Raw genomic sequence first — 17017 nt, forward strand, 5'->3', positions numbered from 1 at the left:
ATTGAGGAGGAGTGGACAAGCACAGGCCACAATGAACAACCTGATCAACTCGTGCGAAGAAGAAGTGTATTTGCGTGAGGCGAATGTTGGTCACACCAGATACTGACTGGTTTTCTGAGATATGGGTCTATGGTGTAAATAGAAAAAGTTTAAGGTCTTTGACTTCACCCCATGGAAAATGAGCGGAAAAACAAAAGTGTACATTGTTGTTGATTGTTGATAATAGGCTAAAAGGATGATATGATGCCAATGGTAAATATTAGTCATACTGTAGTTTTACATCTGTGAATGAAGTAAAAGTAGATTTTTTTTTTCATATTCAAATGAGTGACATGGGAAGGAACTTAGGCCCATTGGAACAGTATTATTGCACAGCTATTGTTATCCAATCTGTTTAAATGTCACATTCAATGAACAATAATAAACATCACAAAAAACGTTCAACCAGGGGAAACTAGGCATTTTTTTTAACAATATAAGAGTCTGTAAATCGTCTTGCTTTAATTGTTTTCTTACAAGTACAACTTTCATGCTTTTTATCCCCCTTCTCTATAGTAAACTGCAACATATTCTGAATCGTGTTACATTTATTTGATCAGCTAGCGCATACATATAAGAGATAATACGGGACTAACAGAAATTATTGCATAGGACAGAGCTTTGTGTGAGTACTGATGATCAAATAGTGTTTGAATCTCCCGGCTACAGTGGAACAATCTGAATCCCTATAGGAAACTTGTTACTATATTTCACGTTGATTGTTTGGGTTGGTCTTACTTAAAAATATGTCTACAGTAAGAATGTGCTGCTGTAAGTCTTTAAACTTCTGAAAATCCAGTTCAGCTCCAGTCACTGCGTGCTCGTACCTGTAGTACAATGGGCAGCTGCTCAGGAGGGTTCCTGTTCTCCACTCCCATCGTCAGCCAAACCTCAAAGGCCGTCAGCTGCTCAGCGAAGAACGGGCTGGGCTGTAGGAGGAGGAGAAAAAAAACAGACAAGACGGGCTCAATTTTGTGTCATCATTCCATATAATCTATATTGCTGCTCGACAGACCGGCCCGTACGTAATGGAGAAGCCCCGATTATGTCATAAAGGCCCCGAGATGAGCGGGAGAGTGACACTGCAGTGCACCATTGACATAAATCCTAATCTATCATTATGGCCTCTCCTCTCTTTCTCTCTTTTTCTCTGCACTGTGGCTGATTGATTGGCCGCGAGCTGCATGGGTTTTGATCACAGCGCGTGTTAATACTGCACGGGGAATTAAGACAGCGCAGTAAGACGCGGTGATTGATGTGAACGAGGAAATACCAGCGCTTCTCGGACGGATGGCTAAATTAATTTGTGCATAATCAAACTGTAATAGGCCTATATACACAGCAGCGCAATCAGTGAAACATGAAAAGTGGGTAAAGAGGAGGCGCGAAGAGAAATACCTTAATTACAGGCCACGGCAGAAGGGTGTATTAGATATTTACATTATTTATTACATCTGGGGAAAATCCATAAATCTATTTCAGCAGAGAGAGCACTTGCCAGTGAATAGGGCACTGGTTCCAAAACCGTGGTGCAACTGTGCATGGAAGGCCACTTTGGAATAATGTCCAGAGGAAAAAGGTGGAAAATCAAGGAAATTAAAGCGCTGTGAAGTGGGAAAGGAAGACAAGACATTGAGATCTTCTTTAGTGTTCCCCGGAGGCTCAATTAGGGGCCCGGTAAGTGTTTTTGACTGGAGCGCAACAAGGCGGAAAGAGGACGGGAACTGCCCTCCTGGGAGCCGTTGTGAACGTGTCCACTCCTCAGCAGCAGGTGGAAGCGAGACAAAAGTGCGAACATGGAGAGCTGACTTCAAGACTTTTCTGATTACTCTGCTGTATGCAGTACGTAAGATCCACTGTGTCACAAAGACGGCTTTTCTTGTTTTCCGCAGTGAATAGACGGCATTCTCTTCTGTCACACAAACTTACTTCAAAGAGTTGTTATGAGATCCAATTCAACATTATTAAAATCCAGACAGTCATATTTTTGTGCAGCCGGTAAAACGATACAATTACACAAACATGCAGCTCATACAACTAACTCAAAAAAGGAAAAATTTAATAATTTGAACACTTTAACACTACTACAATAAATAAGAGTGGGAATAAAGTACAATACAGTGCAGCAACCAAGACATTTCTCTACAATGTATGTCAGAACTCAACAGTGGGAATACAAGAGTTCTTCACTATTAGTTGTGCACCTGAGCATGCAGTATCTCTTACCCAAGACTAAAACTGCCCGTGCAGGGGGTATGTGGGGTCTGCAGTAACAGGGTGTAGCAGCAGTGCATAAACTGAGCTGTGTGGTTTTGTGTGTATAGTTTATGGACTCTTTGCAAATAAGTGCAGAATTATCACAATCCATAAATCTGTTTTTGCTCTTCCACAATGCCTCGATTTGCTTTGACAGCAACAATCAGTTTCTCCACAGTATAAATCAATCTGAGCCCGGACTCTCAAACGATTATGATTGGGTGACGTAGTGGTTAGTGCTTGTGCTTCACAGCAAGAAGGTCCTGGGTTCGATCCCTGGGCGGACGGGGAGTTTCTCTGTGGAGTGTCCATGTTCTTTACTGTGTCTGCTGTCTGTTTTTCTCCGGGTGCTCTGGTTTCCCCTGTCACTAAAAACATGTACAATAGGCCAGGATGCGTGAATGAATGATGGTGGTCGTTGTCAGAGGGTCAAGTTGGCGCAGATAAGTGCAGTCGAGCTTCTGTCAGTCTACCCCAGGGGAAACTGTAGCTACATACCCCCACTGGGTGTGGAGTGAATCAAGTACAAATCCCCCACACTCCACTTTCATTGTCATGTGAAAAGTGCTAAACGAATAAGCTTCCATTCTAGAGCTGACTGTCCTTGATGAATCCTGACCTCCCTCTCAAATAGATTCTTATGTCTTGTTCCCCCTCTACACACGTATCAAAACAATAGGTGTCAGTTTGAAAAGTTTGTTCACAATCTTTTCTGTATTTGCACACTTTATTGTCCCCATAGAGACTGCTGTCCCATCCTTAGAGCCTCAGGGCAAACTGTCAGTGAAGTGGGCCATTGCACCACCCAGGGACTCATTTACAGATTTTGAACCAGGACTTGTCAGGGGGACATTGTGCTAACTATTGTGTTTGTTGGGGGGGCACTGACATGGGGAGAACCCCAACTTCACAGTGAGATCCTCCACTCAAAGCATCAAACCTGGAATCTTTTCGAGTCGAGAGTGCCAGCCACAACTATCATTCGTAGCTTTTTTCATACTCCATCCAAGAGACTATTTTTCTTAAACCGAGCACGACTGGACTTGATCCAGAACGAGCAGCAATCATCAGTTCAATCAGCCCCTCATAGCGTTTCTATTACACCCGGCTTGTCCATCACAGTCCCCTGCCATGTCAGTGAATACAACATAACACACACCAGTGGCTCTCACTGCAGACCCAGTGCTTTCAACAGCCGTAATTCACTTGACACTCACACTTGAGTTATTAGACTTGACATTTTACAACGTTACCCGTTGGGAGCGAGGCGTGCGTGTGTTTGAGAGATTAGCTGAGATACAGTAGACGCTGGCGGAAGTGAAGTTGCAGCGCCAACAAGAATCGCTGCTGTTTCGAGTTTTACCGGCATCTAAAATAAAAGCCATCCATCAAACGCAAGATGTCCCCAAACCACTATCCTAAATGCCCACTCAGACTCATAAAAGTCAAGAGGGGCGCGGTGAGTTTAAGGAAAAGCTGATGGCATTGAAACAAGATACTTACTCTGAAGGCGGTCCCCACCTCGATGATGGTGGGCAGCTGAGACAGGCAGATGTCCACGGCCAGGTCCCAGGCTTGCCTACAGACACAGACAGACAGTAGATAAGTGAAGGTACAAAAAAAATATTGGCCATGTTAGCTTTGCTTATCAAAAGAGTAAGGGGAAAAAATGGCATTTACAGTTTTCCCTGCTGACATTTTAGTGCCATATGAAGCATCTCGGGCTCGGAGAACCTCGGAGTGTTCTCCTGCTGGTGCCAAAAGTCAGCCGTTTTATGCAGCTAAAATCTGAACACACTTACAGAGGATGTGGCAAAAATCCACAGACATAAAACAGTTCTATTTAGCTTTGAATATGACATGTAATGTATTGATGATCATTTGCATTGCCTGCTATCAATGTGCCCTCCTGTTGAGTGCATGTGACCTAAAGCAGTACTAAGTAACGTGTTTACCTTAGTAAATCCTTTTCGTAGTCCCTGTGGGGCTAATACAAGTGTTTATGGGATGATTGGAGGGTCTTTTATCTCCCCTTGGTGTCTCTGGTTAGAAAATCATGTTTGCAACTTGACTGCCACCGGGCCGGAGCCACCAATACACACTGATAGAATCACAAAGAAGAAGCTAACAGGCTAACAGGCAAAGCTAACTGCGGGATAGCATCACTTTAAACAGTATTTACAGCCAAGTTTGAGTGAAAAAAAAGATTTCCATTGCATAATTGAATGTACAATATCCCCCTCTCCCTTTGCCTTTCCTGTCAGCGTAGTATTTACTCTCCAAGACAATTAATAAGTTAAAAAATCGCAACATGCTACGACACCTGCAGTTGCGCTTATGGCGTCCAGGAGCAAGAGTTACTTACTACTGCTTTAAATATCAAATAATTCCCAAATCTTTGTCATGCCTTACTTGTTTTTGGTATATCATCTTGCATAGAACATTTCACAAGTCACTATTACAGAAATGACTTGCAATACTAGCGGAGTGTTGCAATGATTTGAAGGAAAAAGCAAAACGAGCGCATTTGAGTGCCTCTTTCTCTCCGTTTCAGATTTCGACTCCACTCGCTCCTCTCAGTGCACATACCGCACTGTGAATTCCCAGTCCGAGGTCTAGAGCAGGGCAGTGTGAAGCCTTTAATCCCCCTCTAAACACCCGCGCTCTCTCATGGTCATCATATCTTATTCATGGGGTTATGTAACTCGCTTCAAACCTTATGTCGGAGTCTTTCTTCTTCTTTTTGCCCCATGCGCTTATTCCTTTCCACTCCACATTTTCTTCTCCCTCTTTTTTTGTTGCCTTTAAATGAATCTCAATGCCTTAATATAGTTTGTGAGGGGGCACATATTCTCCGAAACTGACTTACTTGAGCTTATGACAATTTTGAAATATTGTTTCCTCATCAAAAACACATCTGGAGTTTTATTCCACTTATGCAAGCTGATGAGGAATCCTGCATATTCACGCCGTCTCCCCCTCAAGAGCTTCCCTCACACCTTTTCCCAGTCAACACCGCTTTAATGGAAAATTATTATCTTTTACAGACAAAAATCTCAACCAAGAAAGAATAGATAGTAGCTTTGCAATTCAAAAATGTACCTTACAACTCAGGACCTCATTAGAAAAACAACTAGATAAACAAAATATAACAAAGATTAATATCACTCTCAGGCATAAATATGTACAGTTTAAACAGTGAGGTAGTATTATTTCAGATGTTTTTGAGAAATAAGTTGTTATGACTAGGGCTGGGTACTGTTAAACGATACCAGTTTGGTATCAGAAAAAAAGTTTAAGTAAAAAAAAATTAAAGTGTCGAAAACAGGAACCGAAAAAAATATATCTTTAGATCCAAGTTTTGATGCTGTTGGTTCAGGGACAGCATTAAAGTGACATTGTTGTTTCAGCTGAAATAAATGTTTTTTCCCCCATTTTTTCCAAATTTATTTGATTTTCTTATTTATACTTCTTTTTTTTTGCTCAATACCCGGTGCTAGTTATGACACGGTTAAAAGTTCAAAAAAGTTGATTTTGCATTATCTTAAAGCAGGGAGTTGTAATAAATGAGAGATGGGATACAACTAACTGTTCAGCTTCAGCTTTGCCATACAGTGCAAAGACATACGAGACTCAAAATGTGAAGTGCAAAGTATTTTAAAGCAGAACTAAGTAACTCATGCCCCTAGAGGCAATAAGCACCACTGCAGGTTTTTTTTTTTTTACTCATTAATTGTCCGTGAGAGTAAATACTACGCTGATAGAAAAGACAAAGAGAAAGAGGGATATTGTATATCTAATTACACAGTGGAGATCATTTTTTTTCACTCAAACTTGCCTGTAAACACTGTTTAAGTAGCGCTAGCCCGCAGCTAGCTTTGCCCGCTAGCCTGTTAGCTTCTTCTTCATGATTCCATTAGTGTGTATTGGTGCTTCGGGTCGGAGGAGGGAAAGCTGCAAGGGTGGTTTTCTGGCCAGAGACACCAGGGGGAGATGAAAGACCCCCCCAATCATCCTATTAACACTTGTTTTACCCCAGAGGGACTACGAAAAGGATTTATTAAGGTAAACAAGTTACTTAGTTAAAAGCAAAAAGCGCAAGTTAATGAAAGAAATGTTTGTAATACAATATTATTATTATATTATGTAATATATTATTATATTACAATATTTTGAAGTATCAATTCTCTTGAGTAATACAGATAATTAACAAAAAAAGCTCTACAAAGCTAATTATCTTATGTTTTGTCAGTCGGATTATGTCACTATTAAAAGACTAAAGTCCGATTTTTACTCTTTAATCATTTATGTCACTATCCGCTACTTTTAGTTGAGATATTTTTGTTACACTACTGACTCCTGACCATGCTCTCGTCATTCACCATCACAGAGTTTGACATTGGATAACGTCTGAATTGGTTCCTTGCCAGAGCCCAGCTATGCCCAACATTTGCAGGCAGTTTGAAGAGATTGTAAACATCTGCAGACTGAGGCAGACAGCTATTCCCCAACAGGAGCCGGAGTTTGTCTTCTAAACAGTCCTATATGGTTTAGTGAGATCCCAGGTTTGTGCTCCTGCAAAAAGCACAGTGTCACTGGAGTTTGCCAAAAGACTTGCAACTGTCTTTATTTTCACCCTTATTTTTCCGCCGGCAGTTTTTGGAGTCATAAAAAGAAGGCAACTGTATTAAAAACCTTTTCTCAGCTCCATTTTATAGACAGAGAGGCACCGAATGTCACTTTATTTGCTTTTCATGACTTTCAGAAGTGAGATCTATTTATCTGTCTGCGGCGTTTACGTAATCCAGGAGTGAGGAAAGTTGTCTCAGGAAGTGCAAGAAGACACTTACGAATCTGTCTGTCAATTAGTGTCTGAGATTTTGCATTTCCACTGGCAGCATTGTGCTGGTGATGAGGAGGGGGGAAAAAATCTTTGTTATAAAGTAAAATAAAATAAACCGTTCCACTTTTCACACTCAGAATACCTTTTGTTTACAAAAATGAACTACTTAATGGTGTTTTCTCTTTTAATTGTCATGGAGGAATAATTGGAAACAATCTCCAGACTGTGTTTCTTTTTCCATGTCATTTTTTTCCCATGCTATTAATTGCAATAAATGAGACTATGACTATAGAACCTGACCGATATATTGGCCGACATCTCCGAAAGTGAAAATGATAGGGTGCATTTATGAAGTGGCAAGATAGATCCTTTTTCCTTTTCCTTAACCTTTGAGACGACATCATGAGGTTGACCTTGAGGAACCTTTTGCAGTAACGAACAGTAACTTCCTCCTGCACAGCAACAAATTTAATGTTATTAGTATTACCAACATAATCCGAGCAACTGCACAAATGTCAAAATGATGACTCTTTATAAACATCACTGTTCAATTATTACTGATATTCACCAAATCCTGTCCAGTTCACCGCAAACAGCTGCTAACCCCTGTTCTTCCACAGTGGATCTTATGCAAATGAGTCATGTGGGCTTTAGGTTTGTTCATGTAAAATGTAAACAAAAGTTTGTAACGTTGCCATGAGTTCAGACTTCCTTTACTTTCAGACGCTGCTGTGGCTCTGATGCTGCATGACCTACTTTATATTTTCATATAGGACAAAGCTCATGTTTTTATTTATTTTATGAAATGTCACGCAGCAAAACTGTCGATCATTTCACACTCGTGGATGGTGGGATTGTTCTTAACTCCTTATGAGCTGATGAGGAACATCCTGAGGTTCCTCTGGTATAGGAGGTATTATAGAAACCACACAGCACCTTTCCTAACCTCCCTCCTAACTGCACTGACACATTTGGGTGCTCCTTGTCACGGCTGGTGATGACGCACGTCCGGGTCAATGATAAGGAGAAGGCGGTTCCTAAGTTTATTTACACTTTTCAGATGCAGTCATAGACTTGTTGTATTGGAAAGAACTCAGTCAGAGCTTAAAAATGAGCCCTCCCACAACTTCCTAGGCTTCAGAGGGGACGAGAAACATTGCAATGAAAATATATGTATCTTATGGACAATATCTGTATGGACTTTTGGTTATAATTTTGGAACCATAAGAGATGGAGACTTATATATATACAGTGCTTCCTGCTGTCACAGTTCAACACTGACACGTTTAGAAGCATCATACACAGGATCATAGTCGAGACAAAACATCAGCAGTGCATATCGGCATCGGCCTTAGAAAACCCCACATCGGTCGACCTCAGTTAGACATATTTATATATATTTCTATGACTGAAACCTTTACTATTATAATACATGTCTAACGGGAGGCTTCATATCGGTATCGGACCCAAAAAAAAAACGTATCGGTCGGGCCCTGAAAACGATCAAGGTTTTTCATTTAGTTGTCCAAAAAGCAGTGCAGCAATTCGAGAATACAGCGTCCATTGTGTAGGAGTGCTGCTGATTAGCCCTCTCAGCCAGCCAAGTTTTTATTGATCCAATCACGGAGGCGAATTTGTAACAAGTCACTCAAATGCAGAAGACTCTCTCAAATCTTGTCATTCAGCGCAAACGTCTCTCACCTGTAATTAATTCAGTTCAGTTTAAAGCTTTGGCTGTTGATTTGGCAGAAGACGGCGCAGTTTTCATAAGCTCTTTGTTACGTCTTCGTTCTCGGGTTAGAAGTCGGCAGTCTGGCTTATCGATGAGGGGGGACCTTAAACTTTTGCATTGAGAAGTAACATCAGGCAGCTCCCTTTATTTCAGAAATGACTGAACTCGGTGCATCTGAAAAGTTTTACTGTGGGTTCCTTTTGCAAAACCAGACTGCTTTCGGATATGCTTACACTGTATGTATATTTTAAAACTTTTTTGCATTTTGACCCCAAGGAACAGAGTTTTAACACCCCTGTAATACGGATTTTAAAAGTCTTTATTCGCTCCGGTGTAAAGGAAGGAGCTGACGGAGCAGTGGAAGAAGGCAGGATACAGCTCTGTGTGAAATACAGCATAAACTCGGGGGACGCCTGCCAATACCAATGAGTAACCCATCACCGGAGCCTGTCTGTGCATGTGCGTGTTTGTATGTGTGCATGCATTTGTCTATGTGCATGTGCGTGTTGGCTAAAGGGACAGCGGGCATTTGGAGGCTGACTCAGCTCGTTTCTCACTGCCCGCGGAGAGCGCTGCTGCTGCCTCCCGCGCCAACACTCCTCTACAGCCACGCTTTCGCACACGCCCCCTCTTCAAAAAGCTACCCACCTCGGACTAATGAAGACTTACAGAGAGCCGCTCTTTGCTGTGCCTGGTCCCATTCGAGTAACAGGCAAGGAAATGGGTCACCAGCGGAGACGAGCAGAGCGAAAAATGTACAAAAGTGGGGGGTAATTTGTGGACAGTACTGCAGGGGGTTATGCAGATTGAAAAAGTGGAAGGTTGGGTAGTTATAATGCCAAACAGTAGCATCATCAAAAGTAAAAAGTTCTGGTGATCGATGGTCATCTACGTACAATGCCAATCACAAATTTTAAAAAAATGGTAAAACAAAAGTGCCTTGTAGTGTCATGAAAAACACAAAACACCTGCTCGTGCACCCCCCACACCTATAGTAGTGGAAAATGCTCCAGTCTGGTTCGGTCTGTAAGAGGTAAAGCTTGGGGAGTGACCACTGCTGTGCATAACTTCGCCATGGGAGTCTGTCCAGCCACTTAACGCGCCGGGTTTGAAGCTGAAGATTACACAGAGCGCAAAAGTCTAGTCGATAGAGAGGGCACTATTGTTTGTGTCTGCTGTGTCTGATTAATTTGGGGTTTATTTATTACTTTTTAAATAGGACTGTGGTTTCTTGTTTATTTAATTATAAATGAAGTCACTGACAGATCTATAGACCCAGTTTCAGTATGTAAGTCAGGGATAATTTATAAAAGTGGTACAAAGCACATGAAAAGAAATGTAAATGATGACTAATATGTAGTATGTTAAAATAAAGTAGCATGTTTTTATCGTGATGTATCATAGATTATTTGTGTGGAATATATCGATTATCACAGTATCGGCGCATCATGAGATAATCGTAATCGTAAGCCATGTATCACGTATCGTATCGAATTGTGAGCTATCCCAAGGTTCCCACCCCTAATTTCCAAAATTAAAAAAGAAGACAAGATTCTACTCATGGAAGAGAGTAGCAAAGGTTTTCCAAAAGTTTTGACATGGACTTTGATCTTTTGAGTTGAAGATGTTTCACCTCCTATCCAAAAAAACTTTCTCATTCCGAGAAACTGCATTGATCACAAAACTGCAATATTGGACGCTCCTGAGGTGGAGAGCTTGAAATACCATCACCCTGTTGTTGTGAAAACCTTTGGCACAATGGATCATGCCAGGACGACCAAGAGCTCTCCCAGAAGAGAGCGGAAGAGAGTAATCTAAATGGAATTATTGACGAGAAGTAGAATTCAAAAGCGTGTTGATTCAATTTCCAGCGTAATTGCTGCATCACACTGATCGCTGAAGCTTAATTCTTCATTAAAAGTTTGTTTGTGACAACCCTTTCATCTCCACTGTCTATTTTTACAACTGTTATTATTTCCTGCTGCACTGAAACAAAGCACATCCTCCCTTTTTTTGGCAATAACCAGGGCAATATAAGCCTAATGTAAAATAATGGGCCGATGCGAGTGACAAAGAAAGACTACTGCTTGCTTAAAGAGCGGGAGAGATATTCTTTACAATAAGCGGTGCTTGTTACACAACAGGCTGCTCCTCTAGGCGAGAGTTTGTTTTTTTCCTAACACGAGCCAGATAATGAGTGGGAGAGAGCGAGCAGGCATTTATAGCAGAGGAGAAACAATAGATGGTGGTGGGTGAGGTGTTTTTGGAGCTGAAGAGAGATGTCGAAGAGAGGGAGTTTATGCTGCACAGACGACAATTTAAAAGCCATACACAACTGTTCGTAGTAGTCGCATCACATGCATAGTTGAAAGTCTATATGTGGCAAATTGAGGAGAATAATTTTATAGCTCTGAGGGAAATCTTGGAGTTAAAGGATTGTACATTTACAAGTAAAATCAAGCTCGTTATGGTTTGCCATTAAAGTTTCGCATGTGTCCCAGAGGTGAAGAGCAACAGGTTTTCAAATGGAGCGCAATCATTGAAGCTAGACCAGGCAGAAGCAATAATATACTTGAAATGCCATGATTTATAAAGAGCACCGTGGGAATTTCTCACCTTTAAACAATTTGGGATGTACCAGTCCAGCGTTACTGATGCCGACCGATACTTCGGGTTTGAGTATCTGCCAAAATCCGATATTAACTGATACCAAGAGTCTCTGAGTGAAAAAGTGAAAGGTCCTCTTTACTTCATTTTAAGATCAATAAAGTCTTATCTTTTCTTGTCACCAGGTTACAGATTAATATCAGTTAAATCTATTAATAAACTAATGGAAAACATTTAAGGATCACTGGATTTTACTTGGCGACATGACAGGCTTTTAGGTTGCATTAATATAAACAACTCACATAGAGAGATCTGATCATTACAACTGCATTAAAGCAGAACTAAGCAACTTGTTACCTTAATAAATCCTTTTCGTAGTCCCTCTGGGGGTAATACCAGTGTTTGTGGGATGATTGGGGGGTCTTTAATCCCCCCCGGTGTCTCTGGCCAGAAAACCACGCTTGCAACTTTCCTGCACAGGATCGGAGGCGCAATACACACTAATGGAATCACGAAGAAGCTAACAGGCTAATGGGTAAAGCTAACAGTATTTACAGCCAAGTTTGAGTGAAAAAAATGATCTCCATTGTGTAATTGGATGTAAAATATTCCTCTCTCCCGTTCTCTTTTCTGTCAGTGTAGTATTTACTCTCACGGACAATTAATGAGTTAAAAACGGCAACATGCTACAACACTTGCAGTGGCGCTTATGGCCCCTAGGGGCACAAGTTACTTAGTACTGCTTAAAAAATGTGCTAAATATTTCTATCCAAGTCTCTGACCAAGTCTTGATTAGTTCTTGTTAGCACTAGCATGCTGTTGCTATCCGCTGCATTTTGCACGGCGATCCAAAATACATTTGCGGAGGTTAAAACCAACCACCAAAATGAGATACAGCTTGCCTATATTCACTTATCTATATATACTTCCGTTGGTGAAAGTTGTGTTAATAAAGCGGTGAGAGCCAAAACTGGTATCAGTTCGTTATGTAATTTTTTCCCAGTATTGGCTCTGATATCCAATACAAGCATTGGATCGGTGCATCTCTACTCTTCAGCATGTACATTATCTTAAAAGGAGGATTTTCGGACCTGTTATGAGCTGTAAAAATATGTTTATCAGTGCTTTACTGAACACTTCACCAGCCATTTTTCCATTGTGGGCGTTTGTATACAGTTGAAACTAGTTGGACCCATAAAATAAAAAAAAGTAAGAACTTGTTTTGACAGGTTTCTCAAGTTTACTCCCGAGTTTCCCATTGGTTTGTTGCCATCGCTTCTAACCCAAATCTGCCACGTTCATCAGAGACAGCAGTGTCCGACATTGTCAAAAAGTCTTTTAATATTCCCCACAGAGGAGCTGTCTCTTTGCGGTTTGCTTTCACTCAAAAAGGTGGATTGAGAAAACCTGTGGGAGGCGGGAAAAAAAAGGCCTCCCTACTCCACAATGCAACACGCCTTCCACCTGTCTCCGGCACACAGCGGTCAGACGACGACCGCGGCTAAAACCGAGCGAGACACGAGGCAGCGACAGAAACAAGGGCCATCGCCTGTTAACTGTCAACACACAACAACTACAAACAAATGATGAAAAAGCGAGTGCTGTTTGAGCGGAGAGGCAAACAGGAACGCCTACATGTTCTCCATCAGTATGGCTTTACAGTGAAGCTTGGAAATGTGTCAGTGTAATTAAAACATTGTTTGCTTTCATAGACTTCTGTTTAATTAGTGAGTGTTCGTTTGTCAGTGATGTCGCCAAGAAAGAGTAAGTACAGAGACAGACAATTGGAGGAAGCCCCATCAATTAGCTTGAAAATACATCAAAATGTGATGGGAAAATGATGCTTTTCATCATTTAGACAGATTTCGTGGTGGTTCCCTGTCCAATCCAATGAAGCTAACGGGCCAAAGCAAATGAAGTATTAATTTTAGCTGCAAAAGCCAGCGATTGTGTTACATGTTATGTGTTGGATGGATGGATTGATATGTCTGATCTGCAGGTCTTTGGACAATGACAAGGAGGTTATCCGAACTCCACTCTGACTGACTTTGAGACCCAAGAACCAAACCTGTAACCGCTCTGCCACTGGACACTAAACATTACATGGCACAGAGGTTCTCAACTGGTGCACCTTCAGGACCCACCGGGTAATGAACCTCTTAACCCGCATCTGAACCCAGCACATTTTCTCCAGTTTGTCATTACTAGAGGTCGATATATGGGGCCGATATTTGGGCCCCGAAAGGGATAGAGACTTCCCGTTATTTACAGTGGAAAGAGCGAAGTCCTCCCACAACTCCCTAGACCTCAGGGGAACAGAGAAACGTCCTGCGTGTCATTTTGAAGCACAGAATCTGGAGAATCCGATCGCAGAGCTAGTTTTAAAGGAACAGGCAACCGTTTTTCCATACTGAGATATGTTGTTACCTGAGCTTAGACGAGTTGATGCGGACCTGTCTGGTCTTTGTGCGTGCCCTCAGTTACACAAAATGACCAAAGATGTTGTTAGCATTTGGCCTCTCCCAATGTATTCCTATATCGCAACCTAAGCTCTTACACGAGCACGCACAAACACCAGACAGGTGCGTATCAACTCGTCTATGGAAAAACTGTGGCCTGTTCCTTTAAGCACCAAGCAAATGTATTTTTGATTGTCGAGCAAAAATACTGCGGCTAGCAACATTATGCTAATGCTAACAGCAGCTAATCAAAGCTGTGACAGAAACTATGACTGATTAAACCTAAAGTAATAGAATAAAATCGACCGCTGCTGGAATGGACAAGTAGTTATGTTTTTACAGGATTCTAGACCAGGAAAAATCTGCCATAAATATCGGTCAAAAATATCGGCCGAGCATATCGGCATTAGAAAAACCCATATCGGTCGACCTCTAGTCATTACCCAGACCTAAAAGCTTCATGAAAAAAGCATCAGAATAGCCACACAAAATGAGACGAAAACAAGGATGAAAGCGCAACAAAATAACGATAACAAAGCTGCAAAAACAGTGACAACAATGCGACAACAGAAAAAGCAACAAAAGAGCAATAAAAAAAAGCGATGGAAAAAGTAAAGAAAGTGACAACATGGCAACAACGCAAGGAAAAAGATCCGTTTAGATCAGATTTCTTTTGTCTGCCTTAGCTTTCAAATGAGATGTCACTCTGGCCTAAAGAGTTCAGGAAATTCCACAGTTACCATGGAGATCGGCCATCTTTGCAGCTGTTAGCACCCATTTCCATTGACAAACATTAGCTAAAAACAGTATAAAAAAGTAGAGAAAAAAAGCTGTGGAACAACTCATTCATTTGCTGAGTTACTGCTGGTAAATAAATCTAACACACTGTGGTGTCCAAGTGTTTTAATGGGAACAATAACGCCAGTATTTTAACTTTTAAAATCTCCATTAGTTTATAATTGCTGCTACTCCCATAATGCTTAGCGATATGACATCACATTCCCGAACTCTACAGGTTGCAAGCTCAAGTCAAGAAACGCTTAGATTTGGATAAGGTCGGCCCAACTGGAGTAAACTCCTACGGGAAGAGGTTAATATCAAAATACAGATTTTTTTCACAAACCGAAACCTATCAAATACATTTTTCAACCGTGACTTTTAGTACTGACCCACTGAAATGCTCCCACTGCCCACAGGTGGAGAACCACAGCTATAATCTACCATCTCAGTCCTTACCACATGGCGTGCATGTACGTCGGCGGCAGCCTCGGACTGCTCACGGGAGTGCAGTTGTACGAGCGCATTATCCTCTCGGCTAAGAGGAAGTTCCTGAACAAACTGGCCACGAGCAGGTCCTGTCGGAAGAGTTTCTGGAACAGATCTGTATGAAAACAACAACAAAGACATTTCCTTCAAACTAACGACAGAAAGTGGCACACAAAATAAAAAATCTGTGCAGAGTAAGAGCAAAAAAGCATCAGATAAACAACTTAAACTGGTTCAAGTGGTCATTTGTTGAACTCATGTGGGAACTTGTATGTGTATTTGAATAATATAGAGGACAGTAGGATGAAAGCCCAAGTCACTTTTCCACTCATTATTATTTCACTAATTCATTTAAACGGGGCCAAGTATTTCCCCTGAGCCTTTGCAGTGTTTTCCTGGTGTGAAAAGAAAACTTGAGAGTTGACTATATTTTCCCCGACAGTTTCCTGACAACTCTTGGGCCCTAGACAGTACTTTTTTTTAAAGTTATTATACGTGTGTGTGTGTCATGTCTATTTGGCAGCAATGCAGTGCCTTCATTACGGGGCTTTTCTCAGATGTGAGCTCCTTCATTAACAGGACAACCCCAGAGCTTTAAAAGGGATTTGGCAGGCATCAGCGCTGTCACATTGCTATTCTATCTAGAATACAGGGCACCTCTGGGGAGTCTGCAGGCGTGTGTGTAGCATGGAGGAGACAGGTGACCAATATTAAGTACCGGGCTGCGGCTTGCATGCAAACTAAGGCGTGTGTCAAGCCAAGATAAAAAGCAATTTGTGCCGTCATCTAGGTTAGTGGATCCTGTGGGTGCAACTTTTGCCGCGCTCTCCGTTTTATGTTGAAATATTATGTTTAAAATTATATCCCCAATTACGCCGTCTGCGCTTTCCAAACACAATTAATCTCAATTTGGAGGAGCAGCTTGCACCTACTGCACTTCTGCCATTTTGTATCAACTCCCCCTTCCCCCTCTGTTCAAGAGCTCTGGAGGATGAGAGTATGATTTTTAGCATTGCTGAGGCTAATACTGCTGCCTTAATATAGTGTTTACTGTTGCTAGAACACACACAAATAACTTCATTTTTCATAATTTGGATAAAATAGTTGGTAAAATAATAACCACCAAAATGCCACAAGTGACTCAAAATGAAATGGTGGTAAATGTGTTGCAACTAAAACTGTAGAGTCCCTCTGGGCTGCATCTACAGGTGGAAACAAATGATTAAACTTCGAACTGATGCAATGAGTAGCTTTTCCTTTTTGAAACTATGTTCAAAGGCACAGCCTGTGGTTGTAGAAAAGATATTAAGACAAACAGTAAACATAACCTTACTTTGAACTCATCCTTTCCAGATAGTGGGAAGGAAAAATGCAGTGATGTTGAATATCGTTTCAATAATAATATCATTCAAAGCTAGTTTTGTAAGACTTACATGAAAATCACATTAAGCGGTTCATAAAAATATAATTAGAAAATATCTTGACTTTGACCAAAAGTTTGTAAAAATTAGAGCTGGAACACTTTTGTCATGATCTGATGCGAATCACGATACTCAGGGGCCGATCCGATACGCATTGCGATACTAGAGATGCATCGATCCAGCTTATACTGATACCGATACTGGGGTTTGAGTATCTGCCGACATCCGATATTTACCGATACCAAGAGACTTTCTTAAAAGTGTCTTTCTCTAAAAAGATTTAATTCATGCTTTATTGTCATGATGCTACAGATCAATTATATTTATTGATAAGCTAATGGATAAACATTAAACAAGGATCACTGGACTTTTCTACACTAATTATCTTATTTAT

General features: G+C 41.2%; 1 protein-coding gene across 5 annotated transcripts in view; it reads right to left on the reverse strand.

Annotated features, from left to right (window-relative positions):
• The window catches only part of rptor (regulatory associated protein of MTOR, complex 1), a 298884-nt gene that overhangs the window by 139550 nt on the left and 142317 nt on the right, over nt 1–17017 (reverse strand). For all 5 annotated transcript variants that reach the window (XM_079553276.1, XM_079553279.1, XM_079553277.1 and 2 more), the window contains exons 10-12: nt 15173–15317; nt 3799–3874; nt 867–968 (exon numbers count right to left, since the gene is read on the reverse strand). In XM_079553276.1, coding sequence (XP_079409402.1) covers nt 867–968; nt 3799–3874; nt 15173–15317 — 323 coding nt within the window. The remainder of the gene's footprint in view (nt 1–866; nt 969–3798; nt 3875–15172; nt 15318–17017) is intronic.

This window comes from Gobius niger (assembly GCF_951799975.1).
Source record: "Gobius niger genome assembly, chromosome: 3".
In the NCBI taxonomy this organism is placed as follows: Eukaryota; Metazoa; Chordata; class Actinopteri; order Gobiiformes; family Gobiidae; genus Gobius; species Gobius niger.